This window comes from Cetorhinus maximus, chromosome 13 (assembly GCF_964194155.1).
Source record: "Cetorhinus maximus chromosome 13, sCetMax3.hap1.1, whole genome shotgun sequence".
Lineage (NCBI taxonomy): Eukaryota > Metazoa > Chordata > Chondrichthyes > Lamniformes > Cetorhinidae > Cetorhinus > Cetorhinus maximus.
Genome location: NC_135891.1, coordinates 104,907,488 through 104,934,310, shown reverse-complemented (window position 1 = coordinate 104,934,310; position 26,823 = coordinate 104,907,488). Strand labels below are relative to the sequence as shown.

At 44.6% G+C, this 26,823-nt stretch overlaps 1 protein-coding gene across 2 annotated transcripts in view; it reads left to right on the top strand.

The window, feature by feature from the left end:
• The window catches only part of cbarpb (CACN subunit beta associated regulatory protein b), a 195,765-nt gene that overhangs the window by 67,814 nt on the left and 101,128 nt on the right, over nt 1-26,823 (top strand). For both annotated transcript variants that reach the window (XM_078555946.1, XM_078555945.1), the window contains exon 4: nt 23,665-23,726. In XM_078555946.1, the coding sequence (XP_078412072.1) occupies nt 23,665-23,726 (62 nt within the window). The remainder of the gene's footprint in view (nt 1-23,664; nt 23,727-26,823) is intronic.

Genomic DNA, 26,823 nt, shown 5'->3' with positions numbered 1-26,823 from the left:
CACCAGCAACCCATGTTTCCTCATCACTGAATAATGGGTGCAAAGTGTCGGTATTTGTCTGGCTTGTTGCCTGTTGGAAGCAATGATGCCACCGTGCTGACTTTTTTTGTTCCTGTACCATGGCTTTCCCACGTTCTATGAGAAGGGCAGATCGGAAATGGTTAAGCATACCTATGAGCTTGGTGTTTGTAATTTCATGGCGTGAATCTTGAAGCACATGCGCAAAACCAGTGTTTATGGACACTACTGATGACAATCATGCAATATGTGATTAATTAATGAATATCAAAAAGTTCATCCATTCTTCCCTAATCGCACCCAGAACTGACCAGGCCCTCTTGCCCTATTCATTCTATAATGTTGCTTTTGTTATCATTTAGTGGCTTGTGCTGCCAGAGTTAACCATCTACCCCACTGCCTTTATTTAACTGCAAGTGATCGCTGAACATGAGAATGATGTGAATTTGAACAGTTAATAAATGCTGTGTAAATTCCTCCAGAGGTACATTCTCTGATTATTCCGTTTAACATTCCTCAGAATTAAAGCAGCACAGAGAGCAACACTCTCTCTGACTCTCCTTCCATGTTTAGATATGGGAATCAGGGGGAAAATGCTTCATGGAGCAGAATTTTCCTTTCTGGAGCTAAGTCCCACGGTGGGGGCAGGGACGGGGAGTGTTTCACGCGTGGAGGCCACCGGGAATTTGCACCAAATTGCGTGACCCCGGCTTCGTTAATTATGCAGCTGGGGCTTCTGGATGATTCTCGTGCAGGGGTTTGCTGGATGGCGTGCTCCCGATGTCATACCTGGCTGCCATTTTTAAAAGGCACCCAGACAACGACCTGCACAACGCTGACTGAGGAGATGAGCAGGTGAGGAGAGGGAGCCCTGGTGCCCAAATTCAGCAACGCCTCCCTGGTTGTCCTGCCCAGCCAAGTGGAGGCTGGGAGGGACGTCCTCTATCCACTGGATGGGAGGAGCCGGAGCAGGGACACAAACCCGGCATGGGAGGAAGTCTCTAGGGCAGTCAGTGCCCAGGGCCTCCAGCAGAGGACTGCCCTGCAATGCAGATAAAGGACGAATGGCCTTATCCACTCCGTCAGGGTAAGTGAACCCTCAGCTGCTCACACGCGCCTCACTGAATGGTACAGGGGGCATGAGCCTCAGTGGCACCGTGATAAGGTGGTGCCTCATAGCCCCACTGCCGTCCATCAACTTTGCAGGTGGAGAGGCCACTGTGGGTCTCTCACCCCTCCACACAGAGAGCTCACCTGCTGTCTGGGGGGTAGGGGGTGTGGTGGGAAGGGGTTTAGGCATTGAGGGCACCAGCTAGCACTGCTAATGACAGGCCTCTCTGAGCCTTACCCTTATATCTGCCCGGGCTCACCATTCTGGCGTGTGCTGCCCAAGAACCATCCTGGACAACCTGCAGAGCATCACTCAGATGGCACACAATGCAGTGGGTTATCTGTAAGAGTGAAAGCATGAGGAAGAGACATGAAACCCAATTGTTCTCAACTCCATCTTCACTCTTTGTGCAGGAGAAGTTAAGCCATAATCGTAGAGAGAGAGGGAGAAGATGGGAGGGCGTCGGCCATGCTTAAAACAACTGACCGACTTGGAGGAGCGGGCAGCCCAGCTGGCAGAGGTGGAGAGGGACAGATCCATCGGAAATGGAGAGATTGGCTCGCGGCACCCACCCAGTAAGGATCCATGCGTGCCACAGAAACCTCAGGGTCAAGGGTGCCTCCGTCTTAGAGGCAGCTCATACAGTCACTCGCTTTCTCCTGTCTCACTTACAGATGCCACCAGGGAGATGGCAAGGCCCAAGACTGAGGAAGCCCTGTCCAACACACAGACAAGCCTGGAGAGGAGTGAGGGCACCGTGGAGGAAGAAAGCGCACCAGTAGAGGAGTCACAGCAGACACCTGCGCCCTGCACCAGCCCAGAGACACACACCTCGGTGAGTATGAGTTCTAGTTTAGGAAGGGTCTCACATTCTGACGGTCACCGCACGGACACGTGTCCACAGCAGGAGGAGGCAGGGTCAGCCAAGCTCATTGGCACTTGGAAGACTGCTGGGGAAGAGGCATCTGCGAGGTTCAAGTTTGATGACGGGCCTTTGGAATCGGCCTTCCAAGAGAGCCTGGAGAGGCAGCAAGAGACTGGGGTGCATTTGGCAGAGATGTCGGAGGCCCTCGACGGGGTGGCACACAAGGTGGAGGAGTCCATCTGCCTGCTGGCTGTAGGGGTGCCGACCTGTGCATGGATGGAGGTCTCCACAGAGAGGGTGGTGGGCTCTATGGAGAACCAGCTGTAGCAGATTCTGTCGGAGATGCGTACAGACCTGCACTCCATTGCTGGAACCTCTGCAGTGGCTACGGAAGAGGGAGACAGAGTCAGGCAGGGGCCTTCAGGCACCCAAAGGGAGGAGGAGTTGGATACCCCTGGCACCTCCACCCAGGACTCTCTGAGGAGGTCCAGCCCTTCCAAATCCCCCTTTGCTTGTGACCCCTTCAGCCTTGCCCTCTGCGACCACAGAGGGAGCAGCTGCTTCACCACAGGACAGCCAGGGCCCTCCAGGCCTCAGATCGCCAGAAGACGCCCGCCAAGGTCATCTAAAGCAACAGGGCCAACTGGTCACCCTGCTGGCTGCACCCCTGCTGCAGATGTCTGGAGAGCACCGAGAAGAAGTGTTGGGGAGTGTAAAATCAAGAAGTTCTAAATTCACAAGTGCACTATGATTATTACACATATCACACCTTTGAAAATATAGTTCATTTGCACTTTCATCATGTCTGAAGAGGTTTATTTGCGATAGTCCTCAAGCCTGTGCATACCCTCACCCCATCATCATCTGAGGGAGACCCCATATACCCCAGAATCTTGAATGCAAAGGGAGGAAAAAGCCTTTGCCAGGGCCCTTTAGAACCATCTACAAGTACTCTCCCATGCACACTTAGCCTTTGCCCTTCACACTTTCATCTGTCCCAATGCCCTAGTATTGTCAGCACTACATGCTGGGATTCCCTTCAGTTGTCCAGTTGAGCTGACCTGCTCTCCACCCACTTGCAATGACCCAACCCCCATGCAGCATTTCAAGATCTCCACCATGAAGCTTTGCATAGTTGCGAGCAGGCATGGTGGTAGTAACTTTTGAGGTAGGGTCTAATACCTTATCCCCTCTCCCTGTCGCCCCATAACCAGAGACCCCCCAGGAATCACTTTCGACCACCCCATTGTCCTACAGCCCTCCCTCATGACCTTACAGATAATGGAGAAGTACAGATATTGGAGAAGTCCCCGACCTTCCTGAACATCCCACCCCCATTACGATAGGCATGTACCCCACCCCCACCCCCATCCTGCTGACCCCCAGAATCTACATCATGTTCCACATCCCCTCCTTAGCGCCCCTTCACTCAACATTGCCACATACTCACCCTCCCACCCTACTGGCTCCCACTGCCCCCTTTAACTGTCACCATCCCATCCTACCACCAGTGCCCTCAGAATGCTCCCCAGGAACCCACCATTGACTCCACTGACCCGTCCCTCTGAATTCCTTTCCACTCTAAACCCACCCTCCCCATACCCCTTTGCACCTCTACATCCCCCATGCCCCTTCACACCTGCACAATCCCCCCATGCCCCTTCACACCTGCACAATCCCCCCATGCCCCTTCACACCTGCACAGCACCCCACCGTTCGCACCTCAACAGAGTCCTTCCCACCCTCCCACTCCCTACTAGCTCACCCATTCCACGACTCCCACAGCATCTCCCTCACCCCCCAGAAGTGCCTCCTGCAGCCTTGCACCTGCAGCTTGAAGATCCAAACCCAGAGAAGATTCATGTGATTGATGCTCCGCCCAACCACAGCTGCAAATGGTGCTCCAGGGTCCGGTTGCTGGAAGCCTCCATCTTCTCCTCATCTCCTTAACGTAAGTGCTGACTTTTACATGCCACATTGGTCCAGGTGTTTTCTGGACTGGCGTGATTTCCCGCTGGCGGCACGGACGATCGGGCGGGAGGGTGGCCGATTCCGGTCGGGCCTTCATCTGCATCCCATTAGCGGGATGCAAATCGGTTTCACGCCAGCCTCCAGGCAGGAATTGATGGAGCGGAAGATCCCGCTGTCATATTACGCCACGGGAAACTGATTTTTGAGCTTCCGCCGCATTGTCCCCCCCACCTGCCATTAAACCCATTGCCGGGCAGTGGGGCTGGAAAACTCCGACCATGAGCTAGAATCATACATGGCACGAAAGAAGATGGGTTTGGTTGTTGGAAGCCAATAACCTCAGTCTCAGGACATCACCTTAGGAGTTCCTCAGGCCAGTGTCCTAGGCCCAGCCATCTTCAGCCGCTTCATCATAAGGTACAGCAGTGGGGGATGTCCACTGTTGGTTGCACAGTGTTTAGTACCATTTGCAACTTCTCAGATATTGAAGCAGTCCATGGCCGCATGCAGCAAGGCCTGGATATCTTTCAGACTTGGACTGGTAAGTGCCAAGTATTATCTCCAACAAGAGTGAAACTAACTACCTTCTCTTGACATTCAATGAGATTACTATCACTGAATCCATACCATCAACATCCTGCTGGTCAACATTGACCAGAAAGTGAACTGTACCAACAATATAAATACTGTGGCTACAAGAGCAGGTCAGAGGCTGGGAGTAATATGGTGAGTGCCTCACTTCCTGACTCACCAACACTTTTCCACCATCTAGGGAGTGTGATGGAATATTCCCCACTTGCCTGGATGAGTGCAGCTCCCACAATACTCAAAAAGCTCAACACCATCCAAGACAAAGCAACCCACTTTATAGGCACCCCACCTTAACCATGCACTCCCTCCACCACCAGTGTACCAAGGCTGCAATATGTGCCACGAGCAAAGTGAAACAACTAACCAAGGCTTTTATGACAGCATCTTCCAAACCCGTGACCTGTACAGCTTAGAAGAATGTGGCAGCAGGGGTATGGCATCATTACCACCTCCATGCTCCCCACCAAATTGTACATAATCATGACTTGGAAATACATCACCATTCCTTCATCATTCAAAATCCTGGAACTCCCTACCTAACGGTACTGTGGGCTGCAGCGGTTCAAGATGGCAGTTCACAACCACCTTCTCATGGGCAATTAGAGATGGGCAGTAAAACTAGCCTTGTCAAAGATGTCCACATCCCATGAACAAAGAAAAAAAAACTGCAAATTTATTCACCTCTCTGCTTTTTTTTATCATTAATTGATTTAGTAATCTTTAGCTTTGAATAAATCACCTGTCAATGCCCTACATCTCCATGTGATGAGGAGGTGATATTGTTTATCACCTTGGAGAACTTTTTCAAACCACTAACACTTGTGCTCCTTTCTCTCAGGTCCCCCTTGTAGTCACCTTGGAGTTGGCCAGTCAGTAACGTGCAGCACAGCTCTTTGAGCTGCTTTGATTTGACTTCATAATACTTCACAATACTGTGGAAATCAGCCTTTCATAAAAGGAAGAAAGCACTCTTTGGTGTACAAGTGCATTAAATGTAGCTAAACAGACAACAATACTTCAGTTTTGTTGTATTAAATTGTATATTCAAAGGAATTATATTCATGAGAAAGAGGGTCCACACCTTAACATATGGGTAAAAAGAGAAAACACAATGCATCACTTGAGACATACTGGAAGAGCCAGTTTGTGTTTTGAATAATGTACTTGTTTACGAGCAGGCAAAACATTTGCAAAACATGTTTAATGCAAATTTTATTTTGTGATTCTTGTCATAATCCTGTTTTTCCTTCTCTTCCTCATGCATTGGATTCTTTACACTTCAAATCCCTGGATTAAGATTTAGGAATGAATAATAAATTTGGGTGATGCACTTTTACTATTCACTGTGAACTTCTCCGTCTCCTTTAAATAGAAACAACGTGCAGGGCTACAGGGAAAGGCAGGAGATTGGTACTACGTTAAAATTCTCAGAGAGCTGGTACAGGTGCAGTGGGCTGAATGGCCTCCTCCTACATCATAACAATTCTGTGATTCTGTAAACTTGGCTGAATCTATTTCTCATTCTCAGTTCATTTGTGGCCCTCAACCAACTGAGAACAACAGGAGATGGTCTTTCAGAAGGAATAGACCATCCTGAGCAAGCGTGTTGACTTTTTTTTTGAGAAAGCAGACACTGAAAAGTCCTATAAAGTAGTGGGTTTAAATTCCAGAAAACCTTTGATCAAGTTGCACAAGCCTAAGACAGTGAGTATCCTAGGTGCAATTTTGAGGTGGAAAAAGAATTAGTTGAACAAGAGGAAACGGTGGGTGCTAGGTAGGGGAGTGATGTCAAGTTGGGTAGTGTATTGCGTGGACCGGTCCAGGGCTCTGCTGTCCTAATTGGCATAAATTACCTGGGCTCGTAGAAAGGAATGAACACCTGTTATGCCAGATACATATCTCCGCTTGGGCTGTATTAAGCTTCTGCACCGGAATAGATGTAAGCCCACCATTGCTATTATAGCTTGCAGGTGGGGTGGGAGTGGGGGTGGTGTAGCAGGGGGGAGTTTCTGGCTTCCTCCTTCAATCTTCTTCTCAGTCTGCACGATATGTGGTCTAGTAGAGAGATGCCCGAAGAACGTTGGCACAAGGCTTGGCCCTCTGATCTCCGAGAACTGGAGATTATAGAGGCATGTGCAACAAAAAGGTTTTCAACAACTGAAACCTGGCCAGAAGCATATACAATGATATGGTCCACCCCTTGGAGTTCAAATATTGCTTACAGACTACTTAAACTTGTGGTTTATCCTGTCAACTGAATCTCTCAGGTGACTTTGTAACACACTACAGGCCATCTGTCAGCCTCTGTTTAACTGATTTATAGATCCGTTTTGTCACTAGAAGACCAACACTGCCAACCCTACTTGCGGTATGTGCAGTATGGTGGAAGGAGAACAAAAACAGAATTACCTGGAAAAACTCAGCAGGTCTGGCAGCATTGGCGGAGTTTCGAGTCCTCATGACCCTTCAGCAGAACTGAGTAAAGTTAGGAGAGGGGTGAAATATAAGCTGGTTTAAGGTGGGGGGTGGGGGGTGGGGGGAGAGAAGTTGGGGGGGGTGGTGGTTGTAGGGACAAGCAAGCAGTGATAGGAGCAGATAATAAAAAGTTGTCACAAAGGAACAAAGAGGTGTTAAAGGTGGAAGGAGACTTTACTTGTGTAATTCTCCCAATCAGTTCAGATGCATGTTCTTCTCTTTTAGCCTTGTTATCATTTCTCAGAGCTCTTCTTCCTTGTCAAGTCATCGTTTTTTAATTTGTTCCTCCGCTTTTTGTTTACAGCCAGTACATGGTGGGCTGTGGAGGCCCAGACTCTGTTCAAATACCAGTGTGGCCAACATTGATAAATGGCAAGTCAGTCACCTATAAAGGAATTGTTCCTCGGTTTCCACCAGGACTTGCATGAGAGAAGTTACTAGTTAATGGTTCACAGGCTTCAGTTAATGACTTTGTAGGTGAAAGGCGTCGATAATACAAAAGTGAACCTAACAAACTGCTGTGGCAGATTCCATGCATTTTGCCTCAAGGCCAAAGTATTTGATTTTAACATGAGCCGCTCAGTACAATACTGATATTCAGTACTGTAACCTTTGACATACAAAAGACTGAGTTAAACATACCATTGTCACAGTGCCAGTGACTTACATTATCGCTGTAGCATGCAATCCTAATGCAAATCAGCGGCATAATACAGGAAGTATCAAACTCCAACTCCAACCCATTGCAGAGATGCCGTGGGCCCGGGGACAGTATAAATGTGTAGGTGGATGTGGCGTTAATGAAAATCTATTGCTCTTGGGGTTCTTACAAAATGCTGCTACTACAAAGATGGTGAAGCAATCTTACCAAGCGGCCATTTGCAAGAAATTTTATTCTTTCTCAAAAAAAGCTTTCATGCAAAGTCGGCTTCTGAGGAGGGCAGGGGTTTACAACGGCTTTGATAGAATTTCCACTACATCACTCACTTCCTATTCATTTTATCATTTGCATTGCTGATGAACTGATTGAATGATTTATGTTGTTGTCATAGCAGGCGGATGGTAAATGCCAAGCTGCCCAAATCCCAGAGGGAAACTTGAAGCAGCTGCCACAACTATTTGCAATTTGTACTTATTTCGAGACGTGGGCTTTCAATTCAGTAAGAAGAAGGCCACCTAGTCTTGTAGGTTTCTTAAAAAACTAAAACCTTTATTAAATTTTAAAAAACGATTTTAAGCACGTACATAGGTTTACAAATTTCCACTACAATAGCTTCTAGCTCCCCTGATTAACCTAACCCCAGTTACACCTCCGTTAAGGCAACAGTAAAAACAAAATAGATTTTAATAGACCCAGGCAAAGCAACATACCCTGGACAATTGAATTCAACGTGAGTTTTCTTAACTTCACTTTCTTTAGACAGCCGCTCGAGGCTTTTCATACTTGTGTTAGATCTTAAAATGCCTTCTTCCTTACACACAACCTCATCTCCGTTAATGCAAGTTCCCATTGTTTCACTATGGGCAGGGTTTTCAGGTCATCGGGTGGGCGCAGTGGGCGGGCGTGGGGGCGGCCGGGAAAGGGCCCGCCACCCACGATCGGTTCCCAACCGTGATTTCATGCCAATTAACAGGGAGCCAGCCCAACATGAAACGCATGCTGAAAGGCTCAGCACTGCCAGGGTGGGGGTGGGAGGAGGTCGATCGCTGAAGTCAGCGCGGGTGTAGGGGAGAACGCAATGAAAGCTCCCTGAAGGCAGGAGAACTGCCTTAAATAAAGAATTTAAAATCCCAGAAAAAATTTCTACCCATAAGGATCACTCACCTAAACATGTTGATGACAAAAATTCTGCCCAAACATTTTTTTAAAAATTACTATCGGAAACCTCATCCCGCCCTTGGGTGGGCAGTGAAAAATAACAGTTGATTAAATGATTGCCTTACTAGGCCTCTTAATTGTCAGCAGGCGTGCTGCCAACTCTCACACACACCCGCTGACTGACATATCGCGTAAGTGCGCGATGACGTCAGGACGCTCACCTGATGTCATCCCGCGCTATTTTACACCCGATCGGGTCAGGCACACACCTGCCCACAGGACGTAAAATTCTGCCCAATATGTCTTTGGACTTTACCTCTCATAATAAAAATCTATCATTGTGTCAATTTTATCAATAATCTTTGGGAAAAATAAACACACTGTTTCTTAACTTCTTCTGGCTAGGTGAAACATTTTATCCCCTCTTTTGAATTCAAGCTAGTCTGGTTTAATTAAAAATGCAAATGTTCCCTTTACACCTCACATTCTAAAACTTCACCCATGTTTACTTACTTAACATTTCAAATCTAGCTTATCTTCTGATACATCAAAGCCTTCAGACCAGCTGCCTTTAATTCAATTAAGTCACACACACACACACACACACACACCCATAGACACAGACCACAATATTATTCTACTTTACAATAAATTCCAATAACACTATGAAAATTATTATATCTCCCTGACAGTTGTACCAACAGAGTGCTAACATTTCACTATAGTCATTTGTGGATGAAATAGATTTACCTGGTTTAATTACAAATACAGAGGCCATTTCATCCTTGCATTGGGAATGTCTGATTCACTAATGCCTTCCCCCAAGCTCAGAAGAGCACCCATGTTGTATTAGTACAAATTTTCCATTTCCCGCACCAACCATTCGACTATATTGAGTAAGCACGCCAAATTATGGAAAGCCCTGTGCTGTGGACTCATACACACTTACCTAGAACTGGTTTGAGATTGTTCCAGATGCACCACTTGGGATCCTTACAAGCAGCAGAAGAAGACAACTTAACCCAAAAGTTTGGGCTTGTTGGACTTGAAGAAAGAACAGTGTGCTTAGTTAACACACTGCAATATCCTTGATCCAAATAGTTGCATGAGCATTAATCAATTATATCAGCCCAAACTGTGGATTTAATAGGTCACATATACAAATATTTGTATATATTCTTTTTGGTAGCAGTATAGGATCATAGGAACAGGTATAGGGCCATTCAACCCCTTGTGCTGGTTCCACCATTTAATTAGATCATGGTGGATTCTTATTTCACTCCATTTACCTGCCTTGCTTCTGTAACCCTTAATCCCCTTGCCTAACAAAAATGTATTAACCTCAGTTTTGAAATTTGAAATTAACCCAGTCTAAACAGCTTTCTGGGAACAGAGTTCCAGACTTCAGCTCCCCTTTATGTGAAGAAGTACTTCCTGATATCACCCCTGAACAGTTTAGCTCTAGGCTGTTCCCTTGTCTGATTCCCTCACCAGAGGAAATAGTTTCTACCTGCCCTATATTTTCAATCAATATAACAAAGTTCAAATTTAACAATCCCAATAAATCAGCATACTGCACTTTCTTAGGGAGAAGCATTGTTAACAACTTTCTATTACAGTTTTAAGAACTGTTTCGTTGCCTCTGCACTCCTGGAGTGTTTCGGCTGTCTGTAAGGAGGCACAACAGGAAGTGGTGGATTATGGACACAGCAGGCTTGCAGTGGTGTGGGCACCTGTGATAGCCCATGGGGAGAATTTTCCCCCCACCGTCGGAGGGGTTGTGTGGGGGCGGGCGGGGGCTGGCGCAAACGTGATCGACGCCCCCGATCGGGTCCGTGCCGCCATTTTACCTGGGCGGGCCAATTAAGGCCCACCCAGCGTGATGCGCGCCTGGAAGTGCTGAGTGCTCCCTGTGCTGGTGGGGGAGTTCCCTGAGCCGGGGCCTGCGCTCTTTCGTGCATGTGCACAGAGGTGCCTCAGGGAGATTAGTTTAAGTTTTAAACATGTAAATAAAGAAATTAAAAATTTTAAAGCATGTCCCCTCATGTGACAGTGTCACATAACCTGGGACATGTCAATAAATTTAAAAAAAAATTTTTATTCAATTTTTAAACATTTAATGAAACCTCATCCCGCCCATGGATGAGGTTCCATGAAAAATGCAAAGGCCGCCTAGGCTCTTTGCCTGCCCCCCCCGCCAACCTTAAGGTTGGACGGGCAGCATTCTCAACACCTTTAATTGATTTCTTAATAGCCTTTATTGGCCGTTGACATTTCGGCGGGTGCACAGCCGACCTTGGCAAGCGCCCACCGAACGAAATATCGCGATGACGCTGGGACACGTGCCCGACGTCATCGTGCGTCAATTTACATGTTGGTGAGCGGGCCCCGCCCTCGCTCGCCGACCCTAAAATTCTGCCCCGTGAGTTTCAAAACTTACTACATTTAATAAGATTTGCTGTTCCACTACCATATTTTTGTCTAAGAAGCCCCAGAGGCTGTGGGATTGCCACCTTCTGAGCAGATTCCTGCAACAAATCGGATGCCAAAATAATGCAACATAATTTTAAAAAGGAGGGGCGCAAACCTGAACTATAACCGTCAGGAACTGCCGACAGGAAGGGTGAGCGTCGTTGGTCATGTTCACAACTGGTTCATTTCCCATTAATTTACTGGCACTCACATGCATGTTCTCCTCAAGCTCCACACACTTACATTCTGGAGGTCACATGCTAAGACAACTGTTTTCAGGGGATTTTCTCCTTTACCATACCCCCCCACTCACACCCCGCCCTCCCCCCACCCCCCGAAACCTGGGCATTAGCCGTTGGCGTGTCTGTGTGCTATGCACTAGCACAGTGATGTCATGTGAAGTGTGATGAGTAGGAGTGGTCTTCTGGGGGATGTGCTGCTTGTGGTAGGCTGTGAGTCACTGTTCAAAGTTGAGTAGGTGATAAGCTGATTTACGCCTTCTGTAAAACTCATCCAGCGGATAGAGATAGGGTCTAGAAGACTCATCAGCACTTCAACACACACCCTGTCCAGGTTCACTGAAAATAGAGCCAGCAAGGATAATAAATTTACCGGCAAAACAGCCTCATTACAATTATTAATGTTTGCTTCTTTGGGTGAGCTGTACTGATTTTTCATTTGTTCAGTGAGCAGCTCATCTTGTATTAACAGACGGCACTCTTTCTTGTGTAGGAAGGCACAGATCCTGACCTATTGAGCTAATCCTCATTCTCCAAGCCTGTTCCTAGAATCCAGCCTGACATTTACTTCAAAATTGCAACAAGTAATTTTAATTCATTATATTTGAATCTGCCATGGCAGAACTGCCACAAGGGGCTGAATGGCCTATTTCTGTTCTTCCACTCCTATACAGCCATTTAAAAGAGTATATACAAATATTTGTATGTGTGACCTATTGAATCCACAGTTTGGGCCAATATAGTCAATTAATGCCAAGGAGGCTATTTGGATAATGGATATTGCAGTGTGTTAGCTAAGCACACTGTTTTTTCCATGGTGCCCGAAGCATAAGGAGTTCAGAGTTTAATTAATGGAAAGTCCTTAACATTATCATTAATCATAGTCATAGATGACTACCTTCTCTAAGTTAATTTTTTGGGCTATTAGGTAGTAAAATCATCAGCTGCTTCTGAGGACTGCCAGAGTACATTTGATACCTCATAATTAATAGTGATGCTGGCCAATGGTAACGCCCACATGTCCAGATACTTTTTAAAATTCATTCGTGGGATGTGGGCATCACTGGCAGGGCCAGCATTTATTGCCCATCCCTAACTGCCCTCGTGAACCGAGTGGCTTGCTAGGCCATTTCAGAGGGCACTTAAGAGCCAACCACAGTGCTGTGGGCCTGGTGTCACATGTAGGCCAGACCAGGTAAGGACGACAGATTTCCTTCGTTGAGGGACATTAGTGAAACCGATGGGTTTTTACAACAATCAACAATGGTTTCATGGTTATTATTAGACTTTTAATTCCAGATTTTTAAAAGATTATTAATTTCAAATTTCACCATCTGTCGTGGAACCCAGGTGCCCAGAGCACTACTAGTCCAGTGAGAATACCACTACAACTCCGCCGCTTGCATCATTCAAGTATGTTTTTATTGTGAGGAGCCTAAACCATCAGCCATGATACAGGTACCATAAAGGCCATGATTTTGCTTTCACAGTTCACCTTACATACAGTTACCCAGAGAATATTTTGCAGACTTGTCGGTAGAGATTTCCACTAATCCGGCCTCTGATTCAGTGCGGCACCCTCTGCAGAGGATCTGTAATGTCTCTGAATTGGGCAAAGAGCAGTGATGCTCTTAGCCGATCAGATTGAAGAATCCTCACTGAGGTGTACCAGGAAGTTCAAAGCAGGAAGTACAAAATAAACTTAAATCCTTGTACAGGAAGCAAATGACAGATTTGGACAGGCAGCTGATATTAAGGAAAGTAGATAGAAGAGAAAATGGAATCGCTAAAAAAATAATCTACAATATGAATTTTCTTCTGAGGGAATGAGACTCCTCGCTTGTCAGATTCATCCACCATGGTCAGAGAGGTTGTTCAGCAGTAATTATCTCTTTTTACACTGTTAAAATCTCACTTACTGCTGAAATCACTGGCTCTAACTGCTTCAGCTATTTGTAGTGCGGGCGGGCAAGCCGGCAATTAGCCCAGGTTCACACCCTTCGATTGGCTTCTATGCGGATTTTATTCTTGAAGACTGCAGCAACACGTTCTGTGGTAGCTTCCAGGAACTTCCACAGTTCTTCATTTACCTGCACGTGTGACCGCCAGAAGTCACTGGCAGTATTGCCCTGTAATAACATGACGCTCATAGCCCTGCTGTTGTTACTAAGGCAAAGTCTGGGCCAATGTTCGCGATGTGGTGATGGATCACTCCGTCTCATGTGTATTTTGTCTGAGGGAATCTTGATATGTCTGGCCTAGTAGCTTTCCGATGAGGAAAAGTAACTATTCTTTTGTTACAGCAAATCTGGGCCTGAGTTTTCGCTCGTGGGCTGGGAGGGCGGAGTCTGTGTTCCGCAAACCCGGCATGGGAGAAAGTCCCCTGGAAGTTGGGATTTTTGTTCCTGGTTGGTGGGGTTCTCAGAGAGTTAGGGCAGGCAACCCAGGAACGAGCACGGAGGCTGCCGGGTGCCAAGGTGGAAGGTCAGGCCTCGGTGCACTGGCACTTTGTCCAAGACTTTAAATAAAACAGTAAAACAAAAAACAGCCCTCCAGCCCTCATGCCGCACACCCCCTCACCCCCACACATTCTCCCAGCCCCATCTATGCCACCCCATGCCAACTCATGCTGCTCCCCACCCCAATAACCCCTCATACCCTCCACGCCAACCTATGCCCCTCTACCTGCCTCCAATGCCCTTTATTGCCCCTCTGCCAACTTAGTGCCAACTCATGCCAATCTATGCCCCCGCCCTTTGCCATTACACCCACCATGCCAACTAACCCAGTATCCACCATGGGAAGACCCTAGAAGCCATGCTGAGATTAAATAAAGTTTGAAGTGTCTAATGCAAACTTGATTTTTTTTAAACACTCATAAAAAAATCACTACATTTACATTCCTTCAACTACATAATCCCATATATGAACAAACATTTCAAGTGCTTAATCCCTTATTTCGTAGCCCAACCTCAAAGAGTCTATAACCGTTTGTAGCTGTCAATCAACCAGTGAAACAGAAGACACCCCACTGTGATAATGGAAGGTTATGAAATCAGCACAAATCCAGTAATGATAACCCTGCAGCTTATATCAACAGACAGATGAAATAGCAAGAAATGATTTCTCTTTCAATACTCCTGGCAGTTTTTTTTCCCAAAAATTTACAGGGCAGGAGTTTTAAATGCCTTGACAGCTTGACTGTTGCTTTTGACAGTCTGACAGTTCCTCTTGACAGTTGACAATTTTGATAGTCTGTCTTGCCCGCTGTCTTGACAGTTCCAATGAATTATGCATTATTTATACACATTCATGTCCATTTTTAACAATCGCAAAAGGCAGCTTACCTCTCCCAAAGGGCAGCTTATCTCTGCCATTGGTGTCCCAGGACCTATCAAAAGGAGTACCCTACCTCTCCAAAAGGATACCCCACCTCTCCAAAGGACTCTGCAAAGTTTAGACCTGCTCCTACCAGGTCTAATCTGCATATGTCGTGTTTCCCACCCCTGGCTAATGAAAATCAGATGTGACTGGAGTAAGCTACTATTTCATATGGGCAGCTATCTCTGTGAAATGCACATGTGCAAATCCTGATCTGGGCCCATTCCCATCCCTGCGAAAATATTAGGCTCCAATGGTAGAGGCTGTCCATCATTGTGAAAATTTAGTCCCTGATCTATTTAATGAATCTTTAATTCCTGTATATACCACTTAGCAACAGTATTTCATTAACTGGCAAGTAGCAATGGAGTGCAAATCCCAAAAGGCCCTAATTTTCTGAAGCCTGAGGCTTCACAGATAGGCTAGGTCAAAACATTAATTGAACAAAGGTTTAACATTTGACAACATGATCACCTGTTTCAGGAATATTCTCTCTTGTATATGCTGACAAGTTCTGCTTTTTCTTTATGCCATCTCCTTGTTAAGCAGTATGCCATGGATTTGGGACTATCTCAACATTCAAAGCAGTAGTGAATATCTCTGGGAACACACAAATGAGTAATGTGGCATATGAATTTCAGTGCTGATGGGATGCCAGGTATGTAGGCCACATGTCCCAATGATTAGCGGATCATATCAAACAGCACGTACTTTTGGCTGTTTGCAACAGGCAAAGTATTGACTGCACCCAACCAGCCTATGTTTACAAAACTCAAAACATAGCGTCCAACGTTAGATGTGAGTCCACGATTGGACAAGATCCACTAAACAATCCTGATTGTGCAAAGAATTACACTGAAAACCAATTTAAGATTGTCAGTCAGGGTCACAGTATGGCTCACTTACACGTGCTAGAAGCCACATATATTCACACACAGGGTCGTGTCCTTTACAGACAGAAGGAGCATGTCCACGCATTGTTTTTCAACGAAACAAAAGCTCGGAGGGACAGCTGTTCCCCGGTTCATTCTCCATGGCAACGCCTCTACCAATTAGAGTTCACTTGCCAACCAATCAGCACTCTCTTGTGCAGTATAAATTGTTGTTGCTTTTACCATTGATCATCTTGATGAGTGCAAGCTTAGACAGCATGTCTGTTTTTCAGAAATACTCAAGTTGAATACCTCTATTAAACCTGTAGGTGAAAGAATCCAAAAGGGGGAAAAAAAACTAGGCAAACTGAAGAGAGTACTACAGGAAAAAGGTCAGGAATAAGGAAATGAGGATAAGAGAGGGAAGATGCACTAATGCTGCTTGGTAATCCCTCATAGAACATGCGACTGCTGAAGTTTACTAATTCTAACCATGCATATGTTTTATGGTGCATGACAATGCCTGAGGGTCACAACTGAAAATTTCACATCTAGGATTTCTCTGGAACTTACAGCTGTGAGTTTGGCTGTGGCCAACTATGTGAAAAATGATCATGTCTATAACTTTTCACAAAGCTGAGAGCTGCTACCTATACCCTGAGGGGTATTTTCATGGAGTTGTGAAACTGAGTCCCACTAATCATTATTTTAAAACAATGGAAGAGCTTTCTTCCCTAAATGAACAAGGTATTTTTAGAAGCCAAGCTGTTTAATGAGACTCTTCTGAAATAACAGTTTCAAATCCTAGAGCGTCAACTTCTACAGAGGTGTTCTTTGCGTAGTGACATTACGTAACTAATATAACTATTCAGTTGATTGCCAGTTTTCAAGGGCACTACACACTAAAAATGTTTCCATAACAAGTGATTTGTAATTAACTTATAGTGTGTCCAAAAATAAATGCAAAAAAGAAAATATCAAAAAGTTCATATTCCAGAACACAATGCTTATTGTGAATATTCATTACTATCTATATAGTGCCTTCAATTTGTGAATAATAGCAATTTAAGTTAAAGAATGATTTGCAGTTGATTTAACTTGCATCCACTCATACATATTTCATGAGAACAGCCATGGCACTGTAAAACTTATTCATTGCCCTGTATGGGTCAGTGTTCATGAAGTCACACAACACCATCTTTTGTCTTTAATTTTCCACATGTAAACAAATTACCATGGAACTTGCCATTTCATATAGACCAGCGCTTTAATGAATTAAATAACACAAAAAATGCCCATTATGGGCCAACTGTAATCAAAAATAAGTTAGATGGGAGAAAGAGGATGATACATGCAGCAAAATCGTGAACACGCCTGAAACATTTTTTTGTGTTCGTTATTTCCAGAGAAACTGTAATAAATGTGTTAAATAAGTTAGCTTGAAATAGTGAAGCAATCATCTCACCCTTTGGCACCAGGATCAAAATTTAAGATTCAAACTTTGACCCATCACTTCTGAGGATTGAGAGTGTCCCTCGAGCAAACCATTGGGCTGAGATGGTAAACCTTGAGAAAATCTTCTTCAATAACATTAAATAGGAGCACATGGTATTTTGACAGGACTCATGGTCTTCTACTGTGCCTGAGCATAAGTTTGTTAAGACAGAACAAAAAAATATTTCACAAAAACAGTTATCAGAATCTGGGTGTGTTGTAGTATACTAGTTAGCACAATGGAGTAATGTCATTGGTGGTGGAAACCCGTAGAGTAACATTGTCTGTAGTATTCCAAATCTCACTATGTGAGGCCGGAAAAGAAACCGCTGTGCTTTGTAACATTGCAGTATGTGACAAGTGCATTGTGCAACATGCTACTAATTTATTTCATGAGAGGGGTAAAATGAGTAATATTAGGAGAGGAGTGAAATAATTTCATATTTCACCCCTCTCCTAATTTTACTCAGTTCTGTTGAAGGGTCGTGAGGACTCGAAACGTCAACTCTTTTCTTCTCCGCCGATGCTGCCAGACCTGCTGAGTTTTTCCAGGTAATTCTGTTTTTGTTTTGTTTTGGATTTCCAGCATCTGCAGTAGTTTTTTGTAATTTATTTCATACCTGCCTTTGGGCGAGCCACAATTTGAGGCTATTGCAACACTGTTCACCTGCTTGAAGCATTGTTTGGCTTTAACATTACAACTTTAGCTGCTTTTATACAGTGCTAAGAACACGTGCTTGTAGTGCTAACAACCAATGTGGGGGCCTTACACTGCCAGGTGCAAGTTAAACTTAAACTTGTTGAGTCTCAATAAAGTTGGCAAATTTACTGTTGGTCTGCAGTCAGCTATGCAACACAAATGTTCCAGGACCAGGCAGCATTACCATGGGTCTTGTACAATATACAAGCGGCATTTATTTGGCATCAAATTGGATTATGGATGACAAAGTATAAGCTCATCACTGGAAAACTTATTGAAAGAGAATGTGCCAGACAAATTGTTCAAACTCAAGAAACATTGTTGGACCATTGCTGTTTTAAGCAAGCTTTAGAAGTTTCAACATCTAAGCTATTGAGTAGGACTGCGTATGTGTGTCAAATAAGGCCAATGTACATAAAAGAGCAGTTGATTGCCATACAAAGCAATAATTCAGCATAAACCTTGTGCATCACCCATACATGTGGTGCGTCATGAATTAGAAGTCTTGACAATCCTCTGTGGGATAGGGTTTAGCAACCAGCGCTCATTGATGTGTATGCTCAAAAATGTTAGTTAGCTCTCAGTGTGAAATGGTCACCAGCTGAGAAATATAAAAGCGATATTTAACACTATACTGGCTCCCTATAATTTTCTATATTTAGTTTGAAAGTAGAAGGGAAGTTAAGCTACCGATCTCACACATCACTAAGTCATCAAACTTAACCCCTGGACAGCATGCAGCTTCTGGGAATTCTGTTCCTTGATCTAGCTGCTTGGGTTTAAAGGGTTTCTGCTCATTCACTGTAATGCTCAATACCCCCATATTATTAGCAACAATAACAACAACTTGTATTCATATAGAGCCTTAAATGTAGTAACACATCCCACTGTGCTTCACAGAGGCATTATAAAACAAAATATGATACCGAGCCACATAAGGAGATATTAGGGCAGGTGAACAAAAGCTAAGTCGAAGAGGTAGTTTGTCTTCAAAGGAGGAAAGGGATGCAGAGAGGCAGAGAGATTTAGGGAGGGAATATCAGAGCTAAGTGCTCAGGCAGCTGAAGGCAGGGCCACCAATGGTGGATTAAAATTGGGAATACTCAAAAGGTTGGAACGAGAAGGTCGCAGATATCTTAGAAGGTTGTATGCGGGAGGAGGCCCGGGTAGATGGGGGATGTTTGTGGGGCTAGTACCTGATTCCCTGCCAAGCCACACACCCATATTAAAAGAGTGTAAGAAGGGGGGATTGGTGTTCTACAACTCTCCAATTCTCACTTATGACTCCAGATAGCTGACTGTGCACACCAGCGGTCATAACCTGGCATGGCAACTCGGCAGCTGTGCAAAACTAAGTGAGGGGCCCATCAGCTTCAGCTGGTGTGGTGTGGGGACGTCACCCCTTTTAACATGCACAAAGTCTGGGAACAGAGGGAGAGGCAGAAGAACCTAACAAGTCATGGTAAATGGACAATGGCTTAGAAGGCAAAGGCCAGCAAGGTGTGTGACACACCCAAGTCACAACTCTTAGTAAGGCCATGTGGCCAGTCACCTGAGAAGATTCTGGGACCTCACACAGTACAACCCCCATAATTAATCAGGAGAAGTCATAGTTGAAGAATAGGAGATACAGAAGAGGTTGGTCCCCCTCGCTCAACGAAGTAACCAGCAAAATTATGATGAAGTTGACCTAAAGTCACAAGAGAGGTCAGCTTCTGAGCCTATTACACTCAGTGAAAGAGGGCGCTTCTTGAGAATAGGAACACAGAATATTGTTATGAGGATGTGCTTTTCGAAGGTGCATTTAAAAAAACTGGCAACCCTCTACAGACAATGGAAAACTGCCCAGACTGCTGCAATACATACAATTTTACATTCCACCAAGTGGAATGAAGACAGACACTCAATCCCCAGGGGAGCATGAAAGACTCCATCCCCTGTTGATTCACGCCATCCTTAGACTTCTCAAATATTTCTGAGATGAGGCATCAAAATGCAATTACCTGTCCTGAAGCAATAATTGCAGCAGCCATGAACTAATAGAATTTCTCTGGAATATACACCTGCTAAGTATTTCAAGGACCCCTATACCAAGCAGGACAGAGAACAAAAGGCAGTGCTGTACTGAACACAATCTGTTGAAGCTGTGCCCTCTCTCTCTCTCTCTCTCTCCCCCTGTCTCCCTGTCTCTCTCTTTCTCTCTCTCTCTCCCTGTCTCTCTGTCTCTCCCTCTCTCTCTCTCTCTCTCCCTGTATCCCTGTCTCTCCCTCTCTCTCTCTCTCTCTCTCCCTGCCTCCCTGTCTCTCCCTCTCAGAAGTGCTGTGCCTGGTTTGCAAAGTAACCATCCTGAGAAGCGAAACCAACTGCAAACCGAGATCATTTTGGAAAAGAAAGTGTGGAAATCTGTCCCAGACAACTACACCCAGGAAGACGGCTGAACAAAATGGCCACAATGTGGAACCACTGCATTGAGACCAGCCAAGGAACAGCTTACCATATACTCCTTCATTTTATTTTTCATGAATTGTAAAATCCTATAAGCCTATCCTCTTACTCTGCCATCTATAATGGTGTGTGTGTGTGGACCCAAACCAACATATGAATGGTGATTGCGCTTTACCTAGTATTCTTTTTAGCTCAGGAAATAGCTTCAATAAACTTATCTTGTTCTTTGTTTAACCTAAGAAAACCTGTCTGAATAATTCTGTACAGCCTCAAAGTGTTTATAGTGGGATTCTTACAGAATTAGCAAAGCACATCCTCTCTAAATTCTCAAAAGACCCTGTGACGGTCAAACCTGGTGTGGGAGAATATGAGGGGTGGGGGGAGGGGGGGGCGGTGGGGCGTGGTCATAACATTATAAAGACTTCATATCAGGTGGGAAAGCTTGATAACTGCATATAGGTAATGGATAGACACTGTAGTGACTTATGTAGGACTTACAGAGAAGTAAGATGGTTAGAATCTGGTCAGATGGAAAAGAAGAATCAGATATTCTACTACTCGGGAGGTGAGAAACATAGGAATGGATTGGAATCCTAGTAAAATAAGACACAAGAGATCAGGTTGAGGTTACTGGCCAATTTCAGAAAGGGCGATCATGACTAAGATCAAAGGAAAGTCTTTTGATCTGGTTGTCATACAGTTTAATGCCCCGACACAAGATCACAATGAGAAGGAAATAGTGGCATTTGATGGTGAGATCCTAAAGTGTTAGGACCAAGTTAAATCAACTCATGTGGGTTATTGTAATGGATGATTTAAACGCTAAAGTCAGTGAAGGAACATCAGGAACGCATGTCGATCAGCATGGCCTTGGATTGAAAAATGAAAAAGGAGAGAGACTGATACAATTTTGGCAAAAGAATGGTGGCAAACATCTTCTTTAAACAACCAAAAAGAATATTGTATACTTGGAGAAGTCCAGACGATGTGTGTAGAATTCAAATAGATTATGTGATGGTGAATCAATGTTTTAGAAACAGTATAAAGAACATTCATAAGTATCCCAGCATGATAGAAATTCAGATCATTATCTCCTCGTTGTAAGAATTAAGTTGAAACAGAAAATACCAAAAATGAAAAAGATGTGCAACCAGTTAGACCTTGACATGTTGAAGGATCAGAGAGGCATTCCCTCTTAAAATATGAATGTCTCTGCATTGAGGAATCAAAACAAGCAGAGGTCTCAGAGCAAGAAATAGAAAGCAAAGGGAAAAATGTGAGTACAGGAAAACCTCCAGGCATAGATGAAATAACAACAGATCATCTCAAAGCCCTTGGAGAAAGAGAATTAGAAGTAATAACAGAAATTTGTCATCAAATAAATACCAAAGGATAAATTCCAAGCGATTTGAGACATTCGTTATTCCTTAAGTTACCTATGAAATCTAAAGCAATGGAGTGCAAACAATTTAGAACTGTAAGCTTAATGAGACCTGGAGTAGGAACAAGATGGGGAATATTTAACCTAAGAGCCATCTTTGATAAATATCTAGATGTAAACAAAAATATGTACATATTTTTCATAGACAATGAAAAGCATTTGATCATGTTTATCGCCAAAAGTTAATAGAGTGTTGCTGAAATGTGACATTGGCAGTAACGTTGTGAGATTTTTCCTAGAGCTTATTATTTTGGACCCAACAGCAAGCATCAGACTAGAAGCAAGGGTGAAAAGAACTCTAAAAAGTGACACCCAGAAATGAAAATGTCAGTATTTCGGCCATTTGATCAGAGCTGAAAAGCTACGGAGATCTCTTCCAGAGGGCAAAGTGGAGGGCAGCAGACGTAGGCGTAGTTAGATGACAAATGTCGCAGAGTGGTTGCAAACGAGCCACAGTGGATGTGTGAGGATGGTGCAAGACAGACATGCATGGCATACCATGACAGCAGACCTCTTGGCAGGGGTAGCTGCAAGCAGCAGCTCAAAAGGTCAGAGTGAGAGGAGTGCAGATATCTTGGAGGGTTGTATGCTGGAGGAGGTTACAGAGATAGGTAGGGATCAAGGCAAGGAGGAATTTGAAAACAAGGATGACCATTTTAAAATTAAACATTGTTTTGGCGAGAACCAGTTTGATAAGAGAATTAATAGCTGATCAAGAAGCTAAACACTATCAAACAAGTTATCTTATAAGACACATTTGAAGGGTTAAATCATAGCTAGGAACAGGAGTAGACCATTCAGTCCTTCAAGCCTGTTCTGCCATTCAATTTAACCATGGTTATACTGGATTTACTCACTTTCGTCCCATGGCTGCCATGTCTGCAATGTATACCAGCTCCAAGCTGCACTCTAGCAACTCTCCAAGGCTTCTTTCCACTGTGTCTCTGGGACCCCTCCACCTAAGGGCTGCAGACACACGGGAACCCCACCACCTTCAGGTTCCCCTCCAAATCGCACTTCATCCTGACTTGGAAACATATTACTGTTCTTTCATCATCACTGGGTTAAACTCCTAAAACTTCAGTAGACAGTGGTTTGGCAGATAAGGATAATTTCCAGAGCTTGCTCTGCCAGCAGAAATCCTTTGTACATACAAGTGAGGGCTGCAGATAGAATATATCATCATAACCCCCATTTCTCCAATCTCTGCTCACTGCTGGTGAAACCTCGTAAAAATTATCCTTATAATCCAGCCTGATCTATGTTCTTAAAAATAGATCTATTTAATATGGCATATTTAAATTGGAGAATAATGCATCAACAGCTAGGCAATGTCATTCAAAAGAATGCAAAGTGACGTGCAGACCAGTTCACAATGGTGGTACCGTCCCTTTAAGTGGCGTGAACACCTGTTTACTGTTTACAAAGTATAGGGCACACTGTCAAATCACCAAGGGAGATAAATCATCACCAACAACATCTCTGATATTGAGCAGTGTGCCTTGTGTTCAAGCGGTTAGTTCAGCACTGTTAGAAACAGATTGCAGTTCTTATTCCAACGATGCATTGCAACCCCTTGTGTTAACAGAATGATCTAGTTTTACGGCATGGGTCAGCAATGCTCCATGGTTCCATTCTGCCACTCATTGTTTCTACACCCTTTTCATTGAGGCCTGAAAGTAATGCTGCCCCTGATCTTCACTGCGGATGACTTTAAAAGCTGGTGTATTTCTCCGATAGTTCTCATACCATTGAAATCATGTCTTCCAGGGCTAATGATGATCCTGAAAAGACGAACACAACGTACCTGGAAGACTCTCAACCTACACAAGGTAAGCCATAGCAGCAGGATTATAAACTAATTGTTTTAGTCTTTTTTCTTAATCCCAGTATATGCCACTTGTGTTATTTGAACAGCATTTTCAAACTGTTTAAAATTGCAATTGTAGATTTTACAATTAACCTGTCCACTGCCATTTTTACACTCTTGAATTGTTCATCTATAGGAAACACATTCATGCTGTCAGCTGTTCTAGGGAAAATACCAAATCATTCTGTAACTGTTGACCAAGGGAATAGACCCAAGAACCATAATGTTGAGCTTGTTATCTCCCCAGATGTTTCTGAGATTGCCATTGAAAGCTCACACTTTAGCCTTCAACTTTAAATTTTCAGTATTGCTGTCAGTCTCCAAAGACTCTAATTTTTCATTCTTTTTTGCCATTTTTTTGGAACAAATATTTACAATAAAGGAATTGATGGGTTCTGCCCTATTACTTTATTTGGAGTGCATGAAGGAGCACAGGCATCTTCTCCTCACAAATTGTAACTTATACATATGGAAATAACTACTCATACTTCTCTAACACAGAAAGGAAAAGTGGCTGAGATTGTAATCAGTTCCTTAGCTTTATGCAGGTGAAGGGGTTGTTGTACATTGAGGTTAAAAGCCTATGGTTCTTTTGGATGGAGTATAATTATTCAATTTTCCTTGTGGTGGGGAAGCACTGTCCCTGCCTAGGCAGGATGACCACCTCAAATCCAGGCCCTCAGGGACTCCTGATCAATACGCCTTAATACAGCGGTTCACGACTTTTTCCTGAGCTAGGCCGATGACAATGCCAGGATTCAATTTATTCTTCTTCAGCATATCAAACTAACTTTGTTGTGGTGCAATTAGGTTTAGCCATGTGGGGATCAGACCACAGTGCACATGACATGATTGCCTTGAGGTTGAGGAGACAGTGGGGACCAGCTGCACACACGGACGGCTGGAACATTCAGCAATGGAAGAAAAATGCGGTAGATCTCTTTCCAAGAGCTTCTGAGCCATCTCAATCCAGAATGACATTGGTCAGACTTTTAGAGAAACAGCAAAACTCGCATTCATTTTCAAGAGTGGAGTAGCTTTATCTCTCCAGAATTATACAAAACATAGGGTGGAATCCAGGTGACTGGGGAGGGCGGGGGGGGGTGGGGCAAGAGCCTCACTTTGCCTCCTTTGGAGAAGGCCCACTGTATTAAGTGTCAGTCAGGCACCTTAAGTGGCCAGCAGTAGGCCTTCCCCGGGATCAGTGACCCCGGGTGGAAATCCTGCCCCCGGGGAGCTGCCAACCAATCAGGGGCTGGCAGCTCCTCATTATCATCAGTGCCACCAGGGGAGCGGTGGTAACTGTTGGCAATGTAGTCACCAGAGGCCCACAGTCAGGGTGAGGGACCTAGGGCACAGGTGAATGAGGGCAGGATGGGGGGCACAGGATGGGGATCATGGAAGAGAGGGGCGGGGGTACAGAGGCAAGGGCAGGGGAGTGGCTCCCAGAAGGCTCCCTCGCCCTTCCTAATGCCGGGTCCCTCGATCAGGCATTGATAAAGCACTCCAGGGTTTGCTTTTAGGGCTTCTACCCTGACAGTGGCGATGGGATGAGGCTCTTAAGTGGGCATTAATTCCATGATTTGAATTGGCAGTGGGGCAGGTAGGCCACCCCCCACACAAGCCTTCCCGCCCCAGACTTAATCAGGCTGGGAGCAGGAAGGCGGCGGAGTCCCCACCGAGCACTCACCCACCTCATTAAATGCCCACTCTGCCTCCCAACTTGTTTTGGGGGAGGGCATTATATTCTGCCCATAGAAGCAGACACTGGGATGGACTCTTGTTCTGTGCTGCACTTGAAGTTGCAGCATTTATAGTCCCAAATACTAACAGACAGAATTAATATCAATTGCCTTACTGCGAATGAGACCAAATGACGAAGCTGCAACTGGGTACACATAGATGTACACACTGGGGAGGAATGCAGCTGGGATCTGTCATATGCAAATCAGAAGCTCAAACAATAAAGTGAACCCATTTGGTGTGTGCTTGAGTGAGCTGAAAACAGAGTTTATGAGTAATTTAACCTACATTGTGATGGCAAGCTGAGCTACACGCAGTCTAGAAATTTCATGGATGGCAGGTTAGAACGTTGGAGATGGGACAAGGATTCTGACAACAAGGACAACAACAACAACTTATATTTATATAGCGCTAATGTAATGAAAGATCCCAAGGCTATAAAACAAAATATTGCACCGCAGCACGCAAGGAGATATTAGGTCAGATGACCAAAAGCTTGATGAAAGATGTAGGTTTTAAGGACTGTCTTATAGGAAGAAAGCGAGGTAGAGACAGGGAGGCGTAGAGAGGAAATTCGAGAGCTTAGGGCTTGGGATAACTGAAGGCACAGCCTTGAATGATGGAGCAATTAAAATTGGAAATACTCATGGGGTCGGAATTAAATGAGCACAGATACCTCAGAGGATTGTGGAACTCAAGGAGATTATAAATATAGGGAGGAGGGAGGCCATGGAGGGATTTGAATACAAGAGTGAGAATTTTAAAACCAAGATGTTGTTTGACCAGAAGCCAATGTAGGCCGGCAAGCACAGAGGTGATAAGGGAACAAGACTTGCGTCGGGTTAAGACATGGGCAGCAGAGTTTTGGATGGCCTCAAGTTTACTGAAAGTAGAATGTGGGAGACCAGCCAGGAATGCTTTGGAATAAAAACAAAAATACCTGGAAAAACTCAGCAGGTCTGGCAGCATCTGCGGAGAGGAACACAGTTAACGTTTCGAGTCCGAATGACCCTTCAACAGAACTAAGTAAAAATAGAAGAGAGGTGAGATATAAGCTGGTTTAAGGGCGGGGGGGTGGGGGGGTGGGTGGGGGGGAAGTAGAGCCAGTGATAGGTGGAGATAACCAAAAGATGTCACAGACAAAAGGACAAAGAGGTGTTGAAGGTGGTGATATTATCTAAGGAATGTGCTAATTAAGGGTAGAAAGCAGGACAAGCAAGGTACAGATAGCCCTAGTGGGGGTGGGGTGGGGTGAAGGAATCGAAACAGGCTAAAAGGTAGAGATAAAACAATGGATGGAAATACATTTAAAAATA